This window comes from Dipodomys spectabilis, unplaced genomic scaffold, assembly GCF_019054845.1.
Source record: "Dipodomys spectabilis isolate Male_0828 unplaced genomic scaffold, ASM1905484v1 ptg000017l, whole genome shotgun sequence".
NCBI lineage: Eukaryota > Metazoa > Chordata > Mammalia > Rodentia > Heteromyidae > Dipodomys > Dipodomys spectabilis.
Window position 1 is genome coordinate 5,744,894 of NW_024870694.1, and position 15,729 is coordinate 5,760,622.

At 31.0% G+C, this 15,729-nt stretch overlaps 1 protein-coding gene across 6 annotated transcripts in view; it reads left to right on the top strand.

Annotated features, from left to right (window-relative positions):
• Stxbp5l (syntaxin binding protein 5L) overlaps positions 1-15,729 on the top strand; it is a 179,963-nt gene that overhangs the window by 80,217 nt on the left and 84,017 nt on the right. For all 6 annotated transcript variants that reach the window (XM_042668305.1, XM_042668311.1, XM_042668310.1 and 3 more), the window contains exons 8-11: positions 5,856-5,939; positions 7,389-7,512; positions 11,214-11,292; positions 13,517-13,671. In XM_042668305.1, the coding sequence (XP_042524239.1) occupies positions 5,856-5,939; positions 7,389-7,512; positions 11,214-11,292; positions 13,517-13,671 (442 nt within the window). The remainder of the gene's footprint in view (positions 1-5,855; positions 5,940-7,388; positions 7,513-11,213; positions 11,293-13,516; positions 13,672-15,729) is intronic.

Here is a 15,729-nt window from a genome sequence, read left to right on the forward strand (position 1 = left end):
ATGCTATAGATTGGTAGATCTGGCACATCTATAACAGGCAACAAGACTAGAGCAGCTATGAAGGAATCTGTAGCGATAGCAAATATATCATGGTGTTACTTTTTAAAGTAGATTTTTACTATCATGTACTATAAAATGTGAGGGATTTCATTGTGGTATTTCCATATATGCATATACTCTACTTTCATCATACTCACCCCTTCTGTTATTTTCTTTTCCCCTTTCCCACTCCCTCTTTTTGATCTTTTTTTGCAATTTTAAATGTGTTTCATTCTAGCCTTTTCATACAGACATTCAATCTTATCCCCTTCATTGTCTCTTTTCTCACAATGGCTCCTTCCAAATAGACCCCTCACCCCACTTTTTAATGTCTTTTACATTTTCTTTTTGTATAGATTTTGCAACTGACAAAAATGAAGTATTTGTCCCTCTGAGTATGGCTTATTTCACTTTATTAATAGTGTACTATTTCAAAAGTTTAATCAAAGTATATTTCTTTCCTCAAAGAAAAGAAATGAGAGAGGAAAAGAGAATACAAGACTAAGAGAACACAATTGATATTGATCTCAGTACATCTTAGAATTATAGTTCAACCAGACAGCAGTCCTGAGAGTGGCATACTGGCACTATGAAAGTTCTCTCTTCTTCCTGAACTTTGGTTGCAGTTCAGTGGCCATTTTGAGAGATACCTATAGTTGTCTGCAGCTTTAGGAGTCGATTGTCCTGTATTTAGGAACTCCTAGCAAGGTTATGTGCTGATTCAGGGAGTGCTGGCCTAGAGAGCTGGCCTACTATCCTACCTCCAGACATTTGAAGATATAAGAAACTGGGATCAGCTAGGAGAAAGCCTGCTATACAAGTGCCACAGATGAAAGAACAAACAAGTCAAATAGTGTAAGGATTCTATTTTCAACAGGTACTACATAGCTAAAGCAGCCAAATAAAAGAGAACTAGTAGGAATGTGGCTTAGTGGTAGAATGCTTGCCTTGCATGCATGAAACCCTGGGTTTGATTCCTCAGTACCACATAAACAGAAAAAGACAGGAGTGGGCCTGTGCTTAAGTGGTAGAGTGCTAACCTTGAGAAAAGAAAAAAGAAAGAATCAGCAGCCCAAGGACAGCACCCAGGCCCTGAGTTCAAGCCCCAGGACTGGCCAAAGAAAAAAAAAGAGTTGCGTAGGTAGAGATCTTTCACTGCTGCACACATACTTGATCTCCTTAGAGGACTAGAAACCTGTCCTTTAAGTTTACTAAAATATTTATTTTATTTTTTCCATTTGTTGTTGTGTATTTTCTTACAAAGTTTTAAGACAGACTAGTTGCTTTTTATACTATTTTACATAATTTTGTTTTCCTTCATATTTGTCTCTCTTTTCTTCTTTTAATTTCATAATTTGTCTCATGCCTGCCTTACTTTGCTTAATATGATTTTTTCCAGATCTATAGCCCTAAAAATGACAGAACTTCATTCTTCCTGTTAGGGAGAATAAATAATAAGGGAGAATGGATGAATAAAATGCCATTGTTTATACATATATACCACATTTACTTGATCCACTAATCAATTGTACAGTGTCTATGTCATTTCTGTAAGTTGGCCTTTTGAATAGTGCTGCAATAAACACACATGTGCAAGTCCATCATTATATTCTGAATTATATTCTGAATTATATACATGCCAATAGTGGCTTTTCTGGATCAAAAAATTTTTTGAGAAAAAATCTCTGTAATGCCTTTCCTAGTGGTTCCACTAATTTATATTCCCACTGATAATTTATGAGATTTTATTTTAGACATATCCTTATTAGCATTGTTGTCATATTCTTGTTGATGGCCATTCTGATTGGAATGAGATAGAATCTCAAAGTTATTTTATTTTGCATTTCTTTTATGACCAGACATGTTGAACCTTTTTTTGTGTATTCATTGGTCATTTGTGCTTCTTTTTCTGAGAAGTGTCTGTTTAGGTCCTTTACTCATTTATTTTATTGGTTTATTGATTCTTGGGGTGGTACAATGTTTTAAGTTCTCTATATATTATGGATAGCTGGTGAAAATTTTTCTTCTATTATGGAGATTTGTCTTTTCAGCCTAGTGGCTACATCCTTTGCTATACAGAGGCTTTTAATTTAAACTTGATGTAATCCCATTTGTCAATACTCATTTTGGGGGGGGGGGCGGTTCCGGTCGTGGGACCTGAACTCTGGGCCTGGGCACTGTCCCTCAGCTCTTCAGCTCAAGGCGAGTGCTCTACCACTTGAGCCACAGAACCACTTCCGGCTTTTTGTTTTTTTTTTCTGCTTATGTGGTGTTGAGGAATCGAACTCAGGGCCTCATGCATGCAAGGCAAGTACTCTTCCACTGAGCCACCTTCCCAGCCCTGTAAATCCTCATTTTTATTTGCTGAGCTACTAGAGTTCTGTGTGGAGAGTTTTCTATATCAACAAGTGCTAGTGCTTTTTCATATTCTTTCCTGTATAATGCTCAAGTTTCCGGTCTTATGTTAAGGTTTTTGATCAATTTTGAATTTACATTGGTACAGGGATCTAATTTCAATCTGTATATAGATATCCAATTCTCCCAGCACCATTTGGCTTCTATTTTTCTTGAAAAATTTATCTCTTATTTTATTTATTAGCATTGATCGTAGCTTTAGAGTTATGTTTACTGTATCATAATTTATCAAATATACAACTAGAATATTTATTTAGAATTAAACATGTTTCTTTACATAGTTACATATAAAGTATAAATCAGTTCATATACTCCACCACTCCCTACTTCTCTCCTTCAGAATTTGAGATCTCATTTAATGAGGAAACACTAGAGGCATTGCCATTAACGTTACAAAGAAAAAAAAGATGCCCATCTGTTCCACTTTTTTGACACTATAGGAAGTTTCAGTAATGTAATTTACATAAATATAAATAATTAGTTGCATAAAAAAGACCCATGACTGACAAAAAAATTAGAAAGGAAGAGGTATTTTGGATTATATGATAGCTATCTGAAAGGCCTGAGAAAATCAGTGTTCAAATGAATACAAATAATATAAGAATTTTAAAAGTTTCATACTAAAATTCAATTCTAGAAATTATACTCTTTAAAAAGATAATGAAGATTTCAAGTAAGGTCACAACAGAAAGTAAGAATAATAGGCATAATGCTAGCAAGAAAATCAATATGTGGAAAAGTTTTAAAGTTATTTTCTTTAAAATGTAAAAATGTAATTGAATAAATGAAAAGCATTATTTGCTCTTAGATTTGCTATCATGATTTTTTTCTTCCTTCTGAAGTTTACTTTTTTTCTTGGCTTTTATCAATCAAATGTTTAAATCATAAAACATTTTCAATTTTTATTTTTATATGTACTTCTAAAAGTCTTTCCCAGTTTAGATTCATTGTGTTCCATATGTTTCAGCATGAGGCATTTTTATTTAGTTCTTTCATTTTTGTTTAATTTCTTTTTCTTACTTTTTTGCCTATTAATTATGTAGAGATGCATTGTTTATTTTCAAGAAATGTTTTCAACAGCTCTAATTTTATATCTGCAATTCTGATTATTTGGAATTTAGTGATATTTTAGAAAATAACTATTTTAAATTCTTTCTCTCTTTGTCTCTGTATCTGTCTCTGTCTCTCTTTGTCTCTTTCTGTCTCTGTTTCTCTCTCTCTCTGGATGCTGCCACTGTTTGAACTTAGGGTCTTGAACTTGCTAGGCAGTTGCATAGCACAGAACCATGTCTCTAGCCCACCAAAGATCTGTTTTCTTTACACATAGGTCCAGATAATGATATCATAATAAAGTTGCCCTACTTTTATGATGCTTACATCTACTCTGAGAGACATTTAAAAAATTCACACATATGTACATCTCTATAACTATATATATAATTTGTGTGTATATATATATATACATGTATAGATACAACATGCATATATTTAATACGCATGCATATACAATTATATGTCCATAATTACACAGATTTATATATACATACAATTATGTACACATTATGCATACATTATACGCATACCCACATATACACACATATGTACACATATATGATTGTATCTTGTACATTGTAAATGTTTTTGAGTGGTCAGTTATTGCACAGGGATCTTGTTTTTGTCTTGATTTCTCATGGCTGTAGAACCTTTCCTGATGTCTCCTGGATGTCAAGGAATGTTTTTATATTCCTGTGATTGTAATGTCATGTTTCTAGGATTGTGATCTTACAGATTTAGCTCAACAACTTTTGATGTATTGATGATAAATACTTCATATTTTATTGTTTACTTGGAATTATTACTAGTAATGTTTTATATGTTTGTGTAATTTATTTTATGTCAATACTTAAGTACTCAGGGCCTGGGTACTGTCCCTTAACTTTTTCATTCAAGGCTGATGCTCTACCACTTGAGCCACACCTCCACTTTAGGCTTGGAGATGAATCTTACAGATTTATCTGCCTAGGCTGACTTCCCATTATCCTCTGATCTTAACGTCCTGAGTAGCTAGGATACTAGAAATATTTTATAGATGAAATAACTTTTATCTTTCCCATATTAACTTTGAAAAATATGATATGAACTTATGAAAATAAGATTTTATTATATTCTGTGGCTCAAATCTGGAATAACATTCATGTTCTTGTTTAATTAACATTTTCCAGTTTTTTAGACTTATAAACCTCTTCCATAATCTTACACAATCAATTGAAGTTCATTTTATTGTTCATAATTTTCTCTGGTATGAAAGAATGATTTGAACTTAAATATATCTTACTACAGTACATATGACAAAATATTAATTTTTATTTTAAGGAACATTATATAATATGTATTAAATTTTGACATTTCTAGATTTAGCAAATCGCTTATTTGGTCATCATATCAAAAAGCCCAATTTTTTTGTATCAAATAATTTATAAATTGTATATGGTTTATCAAACATTAAGCATATGTTATAACTTGAAAATAACTATACATTTCTTTAGTGACATAATATTTAAATTTTTACCTATTATCAAATTCTCCTACTTAAAAAAAGCTATTTATTTTAAGTTTACCTTATGTATTAATTTTAAAGAAGATACCAGGCATTGGTTAATGGTGTGAAGAACTAGGAGAACTTTGTGAACTTCTGAGAGTTTCTAAACCAATTTGAAATGCTGACTAACCAAATAAAATAGAGCTTGATAGAAAGAAATTTGAAGCCACATTTTGGCCATAGTTTTAAGTACATTGGATCAAGTGGTTTATTAATAGCATCTGGTTTTATCTTTTTTCCAAATTTATTTTAATATCTTTAAACAGTTGTACACAAGGATTCAATTCAACATGTCAATTTACATGCACAATGCATCTTGAACAGTGGCACCCACTATTTTATATTTTACCTTAATTTTCTATCTCATTTTTCTCCTTGTTCAATTTTCACATATTTTTATATTGTGTCATATATATTAATAGTTTCTTCAGTTCTTTGGTAAATATTTACATTAAAGAAAGCTGATTTATCATTTAAAACATTTTTAGTTGATACATAAAAATTACTTTGTGGTGAATTTTTCAAAATTTAATTTTATTGCCAAGGTAATGTACAAAGGGGTTACCGTTACATAGGTAAAGTAGTGAATACATTTCTTGTCAAACATTGTGGTGAATTTTTTTAGGCTATTAAGGTTATTTTCAAATTATAGAAAATTTGACATTGTATGGAGGTTTTGTTATATTTATGGAAGTTTTTGTTATATAGAATTTTTTCTTTATTGTGTTAACATTATTCTGTATTTGATCCTAATTAAAATTAATATCAGAATTAAGAATATAATTGTTTTAATGTTTTTCAGCTGTTAATAGGTTATGAAAATGGTACAGTAGTATTCTGGGATTTGAAATCTAAAAGAGCAGAATTGAGAGTATATTATGATGAGGTAAGTGATTTCTACTGAAAAATACTTGAAAGTTGTTTTATGACTTTGTGTCACTTTATTACTCCTAAGCTTTGTATATTTATTACAAGTGTTTTATCTAAAATAGTGTCTCACACTGTCTTTTGCTATTTGCACAAGTTTCAACTCTGGGTTAATTTTATCTTGAATGTTAGTTTTTGTTTTGTTGTTATTGTTTGTCGGTAGTGGGGCTTGAATTCTGGGCCTGGGTATTGTCCCTGACCTCTTCAGCTCAAGGCTAGCGCTCTACCACTTAAGCTACAGCACCACTGCAGTTTTATGGTGTTTAATTGGAGATAGGAGTCTCACAGACTTTCCTGCCCGGGCTAGCTTTGAACTGAGATCCTCAGATTTCAGACTCCTGAGTAGCTAGGATCACAGGAATGAGCCACTGGGGAAGCAAAAGAAGTGACATTTTCATTTCCATATAGGTAAAAAGAAATAAACAACAGAGAAGATAATGATGAATGTTTTCCTTCTAATTGCACCTACTGGAAACTGGCCCAAAAGTCTCTGTATAGCAATGAAAACTTCAGTTCAGAATTTCTTGTTGACTTTCCATTTAATCGAGCATTACTTTTTCAGGCACAGTTCATAAATTATTTCATTTGTAATATGTATAATTATCCCAGCCATCAGTTATTAACTTTAATAATGCTTATTATATAGAACATTTTACATTATATTATGTACAGGTTGATGGATATATCTACATTATATGTATGTATTTATGTGTACAGAGTTCCAAATAATAAGTACTCTCAAAATTTGCTTATACTAATCTTCCTTTTATTTTTCTTTAAAGAAAAGATTTTGTATGAACATGCCCTTATTTTGTACTTAATACATTACCCAGACTTGATTTAGGAAGAATACCTGAGCTTTAGAAATATGCATGACAATTTCTTATTCATTATATATTTCATGAAAACTTACTTTATGCGAAATTCTATACTAGCACTGAGAATATAACATTTTGAGAAAATAGTGCTGTAACACTTGAGCAACACCACCACTTTTGGGTTTGTTTTTTTTTTTTAATAGTTTGTTGGAGAGAAAAGTCTCACAGCATTTCCTGCCTATGCTGGCTTTGAACTGCAGTCCTCAGATCTCAGCCTCCTGATTACCTAGGATTACAAGCATGAGCTACCAAGTGCCTAGCTTTTCTTTTACTTCTATATAATTTGACAAGTAAGCATGTCATGATACAGAAAGGGACTAGAATTAAAATCAAAAGTTTATAAAATACAATTATACTAGGGCATGTGCTTAACTTTTCTTTCATTAGCCTTTTATAAGTCTTCAGAAGATTGAGGTCAAAGATCAAAACATGCTATCAGTATAATACTTTTGTCAGAGTATTTTTCCTTGGGACTATATCTAATGATACAACATATTTACTTCTCCTATCTCTTTTTGTTATTTTATTAGGCTATTCATTCAATCGATTGGCATCATGAAGGCAGACAGTTCATGTGCAGCCATTCAGATGGTAGCTTGACTTTGTGGAACCTGAAAAGCCCAAGTCGCCCTTTCCAGACCACAATTCCACATGGTAAGATCTTTCAGGGAAAAACTGGAGACTCAACACTGACTTAAAGTAAGAGTGATGGCATTAGTAGGTTTGGTTTTTAAAAAAAGAAATTAGAACATTGTTTATTTGTAGTTGCTACTGATCTCCACATTATGCCTCAACTTTGCTTCCCTTACTGCCAACACCCTACTTCCCTATTTTGTGTGGTATACTTACATAAAGGCTGTACCAACCAAAAATGGATAATGGATAATGCTTGATATATTTGAGGTAAAAGATATAGTATAGTTAGACAATTTTCAAGAATTGATGAAGAGATAGAATGGTGCTATATATAATAGCTGATGTTCAGAACTAACTTTTATACTCCTACACTAAATATAAGGATTGTGCCTATTCATTCATTCATTCGTTTTGCTGGTACCAGAAATTTGCACTTGCTCAACTTGCTTATTCACAAGGATACTCTACTACTTGAACTATACTTACATTAGGACATTTTGCTGTTAATTAGAGGTGGAGTCTAACAGACTGCTACTAGGTCTGGCTTTGAGCTGTGAAATCCTCTGATCTCAGCTTCCTGAATAGCTAAGATTACAAGCCTGAGCCATTGGCACTTAGACTAATGGTAGGTAGTATTTATTATCTTACATATTAAAAAGAGGTGTTTAATCTTCTGTAAAGATTTTTCTTGCATCTATATATGTGACTAGAATTGTAAAAAATCAAATGTATGAATATCTGACTTAATCAAATGTATGAATATCTATGACTTAAGTGACCAAATTACTTCTGATAACATTGGGAATTAACTGAAATTTATGTTTACCTTACAACATTTAGTATTTGTAAGCATAGAAGTCAAAACCTAAGTTACACATTATATATTCCATTTTTGCAAACTTGTTACAGCATTTTATTTAGAAAATAATGTTTTCTATAATATGTCATGTTTTGTTTGTATGCCATTTTTATACCATAGTCATATATTACAAGTATAAAGGATTAAATTATTAACACTTGACCTTTTTACTTGAAGATCACATCTGGATGCATTCTTAGAAATGCTTTATGTAGGTTGCCACTATGAACACTTAGGTAGATATGCAACTCAGGATTACTTGCCTTTGTGGTAATTAGTTCTTATTCCCCTCACTCCTGTCCACTGAAATTCTCAGGTTTTTTTGTATGTAAGAGTATACTATAATTACTTGATAAATTTTGTATTTACTTGCTTATATTATTAAAATTCAATTTTGACTAGTTCCAAACATTTGATATGTTTATATCTATAACATAATTATATGTTATATACATAAAACATATAAATATGTTATTAGAATTCAAACTGCTAAAAACTAGTATATATGTATATATATATATATTGAATTCTAATTCTACTGGTCTGTTGAGGTTGATAAACTTCTATTATAGACAAAGGTATTCCATACTTGCTTGAGACTTTTTCTTTATTCAGTTTTTATCTTTGCCTGTGCTGTTTCAAAATTGTGTTTCTAGAATTCTTATACTCTTCAAAAAGTGTTTTGCTAAATTAAGCCATATTAACTTGACACAGTGGCTGAAGCCTATAATATTAGCTACTTGGAAGGCAGAGATTGAGAGATTACAATTTGAGACTCCATCGCAACTAATGGTTGGCCATGTGGTGTATACCTGTTACCCCAGTCCTGGGGGAAGCACAAGAAAAGGGCATACTAACGTGCACTTGTTATCTCCAGTTATACAGGGAAGTATAAGTACAAGGATAGGAACCTAGGCCTGCAGGGGTACCTCAAAAATAACTAATGTAAAACAGAGCTGGAGGCTTGGTTCTAGAGGAAGAATGCCTGCCTATCAAATACAAGGCCCTGAGGTCAATACCCAGCACATCCAAAAAAAAGTCATATTAATGTTCTGAAACATGGTTTTACTATCCAGCTCAAAAATCTTCCATTGTTTAAAGAATAAATTGTATTAATTGATTATTTTGTACCTAAGAATTATTTTTTCAGTTCCCTTACACTAGATCTTTTTATCTAGACATATTTGCCAACCATAAAACCTTTGTTTTTAACATCAACTTCTACAACGTTTTATGTCAGCCATTTGTTTCTGTTATATCATACTGTAAAATTTGTTTGTTTTGTATAATCTAGTGGATTCAGATATTTTGGAGTTTAGTTATTTCTTTATATATGTAATACTTTAATATAATACCTTTCAAAAAAAGGAATGGCAACAAAATGTTCTTTTAAATAATATGACATGCATGTTTTAATTACTGACATGCAATGAATATAATAAAAAACAAATTGTTGTAATTGGAATTTGAAATAAAACATCAATTATCCATGTAATTATTCATTTCTACTGTGATTAGTTTGTGACAGTGATATTTATTAATTGGAAAATACTTGCTTCCATATATGTACAATATTTTGTTAAAATAATGGCTTGGTAATTTTAGAGAAGTAGTAGATGAAAATAAAATCCATATAAAATGAGAACAGATCTATCTTCTATTTGTGTCTTTTATTTCCCTCAGTTCCCCTTCATTATCAGAATCACTAAAGTCCAATGTCAATCTTAAGATCACTGTTTAGAGTGAGTCCTTGAGCCAAAAATATTTCTTTATTACATTGCATGATCTACTTATATCTGCATCTCTTTGATATATGATATGTATATAAATATAATTTTTCTACACTGAGAATTTTATGACCAATTTAGCATCAAGATTTTTGTTGATAAAAGAGAAAGAAAAAAGGCAACTTTAGAATTTACATGGGGCAGATAATGATTTGTTGTATACTGATACCATTTCTTTTAAATAAATTGAATAAAACTGCCTTGTCAACATGATTGAATTTAGTTGTGCCATCCTTTATTATAAAAATTTAAGCATCTATTCATGTAAACATCTTTATGTGTATCTGTAAATTAGGAAAATACTCAGATAAATAAAAGTTCTTAATAAAATAAGCATAAAATTTGAATATCATGAGACAATATTATCAAAATGAGGTATAGAATTAAACTAGAAGCATGATTTTAAAGATAAATACATCATATGCAGTTTTGTTTTCATGTACTTCTCTTAACCATATTAAGTCCAAGCAACATAATCATTGCCTCTGTAAAAAGTTCTATAATTTATGATTAAAACAAATAGAATACATCATTAAAATTATTTTAAAGCCATGGGACATATTATTTATATTTAGTGTGACAGAAGTAGCTTTAAATGAATTAAATCAAGATGGAATTTATTTGAAGCATCCTCATATGATTTACATCACAAATCTTTGTGTAATATGAGGAGTTTGCCTCCAATATATATAAAATTGTGATCCTAGTAGGAATTTGTCATAACAACACATTACATTATACATATTAATAAGTATGTATGTTTGCATCTTCCATTTCAAACTTGCTTATTTTATTTTGAATCAAAAGTAACTAAATAAATTTTAAGAAGTAACATTTATATTTGGAAATATAAAGCAGTAAAGGCAGATAATTGTATGAATAATGTCATTGATTATATAGTTATCAGTTGTTACAACTCTAAATTTGTTACATGTTCATCCTAAAAGTATTAGGATCTCTAGACTTGTTTGTTTTGTCAAACATAATTATATCATTATTTTACCATTTTTTAATTTTCAAAATTCTCATGTACAAATTAAATCAGATTACATTAAATCTTTTCCTTTCTTTAGGAAAAAGTCAAAGAGAAGGAAGAAAATCTGAATCTTGTAAACCAATTCTTAAAGTAGAATATAAGACCTGCAGGAATAGGTATGTACTTTACTTTGGGGAATATGGAACATATATATATATATATATATATATATATATATGGAACAGAGACAATGAAAGCAGATAACTGTTAATTTAGTATGTTAAAATTATGCATAATTGTAAATATATGTACTGGCTGGATTCTCTACATTAATTCTCTACATTAAAAACTGGCTTGTTTGTTGTTTAAATGCATATCTATAAAGATCATTGTTATGAATATTGCAAATAATAAGCATTAGATGCTTTTAAATCCTTATGAGTAGTTATATTAGTATCATATATATTCTTTTTAACAATTAAGGATAGAGTTTTGGTACATGCTTGTACTCTAAGCTGTGCTGAAGGCAAATGTTAGGAGGATACCAGTTTCAGGGTATCCTGAGCTAAAATATAAGACCTTTTCAAACTAAAGCAAAAATGAGAAGAGGGTGTGTCTAAGGGGTAAAACACTTGCCTAGCAAATATGAAGCCAATGAGTTAAAACCCAAGAACTACCCCCCCCCTCCACCAAAGAAAAGAAAATTGAGTTTTTGGCCATACATATTTAAAGGAGCAGTTTTCACTAAACAGAAGCTATGCTCTCATTAATGTTGCTTATAAAAAAAATTTATATAACATCTCTATACTTAAAGATCTTCATTTTGAAATTGGAAAGATTACTTTTAGTTGGAAAGATAAATCAAGGAATATTGACTTGATTTTAAAATACTAAACTTTAAGGTATAGAAGATAGAAAGTCTAGTGTTTAAGAGAATTTTATTTTGTATTTGTATAGCCATCATATTCTATACTTCTTTTTGTACATTTTTATTATAAAAATACTGTACAGAGGGGTTACAGTTATATGAGCAAGGTAATGAGTACATTTCCTATCAAGCATTGTTGCCTCCTCCATTGTTTTTCCCCTACCATCCCTTCCCTCCCACCTCTACAACTACCCCTCCCCATATGCTATACTTCTGCAATGTTTATTTGCTAGAACCAGTAGTGTAAGTTCTTTCATCTAGGATTACCTTAAGCTCTGTATAAATATTGTTTGAACTGCACATTGGGTATTTCTATTTTATATTGGTTATATTCTTACATTAGAAAGTTTTGTTTGTATCATAGATATATTTAATGTTTATATCTAACTAGCTTTCTAAAATGTTCATAGAAATTATAGTAAGTTTTAAGCATTTACTTTAAGTATATATCAGTATCTCTTTAGCCTAACCTAATATTATTGGTTAAAAAATGATGAATGCTTTATGCAATAATAATAAATATTAAAATATTTTAATTTTTTAAATATGAACAGAAATATAAAGTGTTATCTTCTGTTTTTAAAATAATATTTATAACTTAAACTTTGTTTGCATCTTTATCCATCTTGCTATATCTTCTTTTAAAATATTTTTCTTTAAGGAGTTGTACAGAGAAGTTGTCATTTACAAAAGCAGTTTATAAATACAATGCATCATGATGAATGTTGCCCCTTTCAAAATTCTCACTCACCCCTCTGAACCACTCCTTCTCTCACTTTTCTTAATTTTTAGGTTATGTATTTATTTTTTTAACATTTAAAAAGGAGTTTATTTGTACAATACATCTTGATCTATGTCATCCCTTCAACATCTTCACCCCCTGGTAACCCCCCTTCCCTTACTTTTCTCAGTTCTGTGATATATACAATGAATTCTTGCCTGCATTCTCCCCCCTTCCCTCTGCTATATTTCTTTTTCTATTTCAGAAACTTCATTATCTAGAATTTTCATATTCTCACCTATTGTTCTAAGCTTTCTTCTGTCACATTTCATTTCATTAATTTTTCTTTCTTATGGACTTCACATTTTTCTTAGGGATGTTGGGCCCCACAAGCCAACTAGTTAAATTGATATTCTAACATAAACTAATATTCTAATGATAGTGATATGGAGTTGGAGAATCAACTAACTATCCTTTTAAAGCCAGGGAGCACTTCCACTTCTCTGTCCAATCCTACTCGTATACCTTTAGGTTTATCTATTAGTTATTCTAATGGTTAGAATTCATATCCAGAAAAAAGAAACTGTTAAAAGTAGTAGGTTGCTGGGTGAGAAATTTAGGGCTTGGAAAGGCATTCTGTCAAATTGCAGTGTACATAATCTCACTGAACTTAATCTTTAAAGGCTTAGTTCTTTGATTTCATATTGTCTTAAAGGACTTCTCCATCTCATTAACTTTTTTTCCTATATAGTGAACCATTCATAATATTCTCTGGTGGGCTGTCCTATGACAAAGCTTGCAGAAGACCAAGTTTAACTATTATGCATGGAAAAGCAATTACAGTACTTGAAATGGATCATCCTATTGTTGAATTTCTAACTTTATGTGAAACACCCTATCCAAATGGTAAGTAATTAAAATAAAACTATTAATGTTGAAAATCATTTTTGGAATGACAAGTTTCTGATGAAATTAAGGTTAAATGTTTTCAGTTTTGGCAGCAGACATCCACTGTGGTACATACAACACTGTGAGCTACAGGTGCGGGAGCAGGTTCTGCAGTTGTACCTGACAAACTGGAAGTAAGACAGATGTAGTGCAGCAGTGCTGGCGTTTCAGGTTCTAATATCAGGTAAGTGCTTTAAACTTTGATAAGGATGGTGGAAGCTGAGCTGGGAGGGTCCGATAGGGGTCCAGGGTGAAATCACTTGGGGAAACTGAGGTCTCCTAATAGTCTCTCCTAGACCAGCTCCACCCATCCCATCCCAATGCCAATCAAAGTTAAAGCACTTACCTGATATCAGTGATCTGTAACTCTGGTGGTACTGTATCTGTTTCACATCTGCTTTTGCTTCAAATGCAACTGCAGTACCGCTGATTACTCTAGGATTGCTGATGTATGGTTAGTGATTTATTTCTGTTTTGAGAATAGACAGAGGTCCTTCGGGAGAAGAATGCATGTGTATTTTTTATCATCTTGATTATAAAGACCTATTGTCAACATAAAAATGAATCTAAACTCATAGAAACTGTGTGTTAAAATCTAATGGTGATACACTTTTAATGAAATCTAAACATGAAAACAAAGATATGAGTTTATGATTAAAACAACATTCTAGGTTATCCATTATGTGTTCAAAGGGAACATGGATGTAGAGGGAGGGCATTAAACTTGGGAATAGAATATTTGGGTAATACTTAATGAGTTCTACTTATTATTTATAGAAAAAGAATAATAACGCTGTTCTCATATGATTATTGGAAGGCTATATGAGCCTTTGTCAACTATGAAGATATGTCTGTTATAAATTTCATATGAGATGCATTTATTTCTTTTAAATTATTTAGTTCCATATTTAAAATGAGATGAATAACAATATAGTAACCTTTTCAGTTAGAACAGACAGATTACCTATTTTGTTAATTAATCAAGATATTGAATGTTTCTGTAGTGTTAGTGTTCCAAGGACTTGTTGAGCATGCAGATCAAGTAGGAAACTGATATCTGATGCGAAATTGCATAAAATTGTACTAGATCAGTAAATAATTATGACTAGTTTAATTGAAGTAGGACCTCAAATACTAAAGTATGTGCTTTGGAGTATTAATAATATACTATCATATAGACTAAATAGTTGATAGCTGAAATATCCATGCAAAGTTTCACAAATAAAATTTAGGCAGACATTAAAAAAGAAGTTGGGTAAGGATTTTTTAAATTGTAAAGTTTCCTAGGGTGATATTTAGAAAACCTTGAAAGGATTTTGAATATTCCTAGAAATAGGTAGCTAAGAAGAAATCCTAAAGAAATATTGTAATGAAAAAAGCACTAATTTTAGTAAAAATTTCCCAGAAAGTAACACATAGGTTTTAAGAGATACTGAAATTTCAGATTTCAGCTATAAGTAATGTATACTTAAAACATTCAAAAACCCAAACAGGATAGTTTCTGAAGGAATAGAATGAGAAAAACTCTCTGAACTTGGTGTACAAGTAGAATAGGGAGTGATATGATAATTCATAGATAACTATATGTTTTAAACATAGTAGTATCATGTACAGTAATAGTTTTTGGAGAGAAAGGAGTTTTTAGAATAGAGTTTTTAGAGAACAGAGAGAATATGTTCTACAGTTATTTGTTCTGAATTATCAGAATACAAGTTTTCTCTGTAGTTATGAGAATGAATGGTAAAAGTACATAAAAAGGAGGATTAGGACTGACTGTCAAGGGACTATGAAGAAAAAAATAAAGAACAGAAATAAAGGACAAAAGCTGAAGAAAGGAAAATTCCTCCTTTTAAGTGCCTTTTAGAAGAAAATTTGCTAGCAATGGAAACTGAAAATATATGGTTACAGATACAAATATATGTCTGTGGTACATAAATTTCTAAACCAGCAAAAGTTAGGACAATTTCTAATGGTATTTAATAATCTATGAATGCATTGTCAGCATGGCTGTTCACT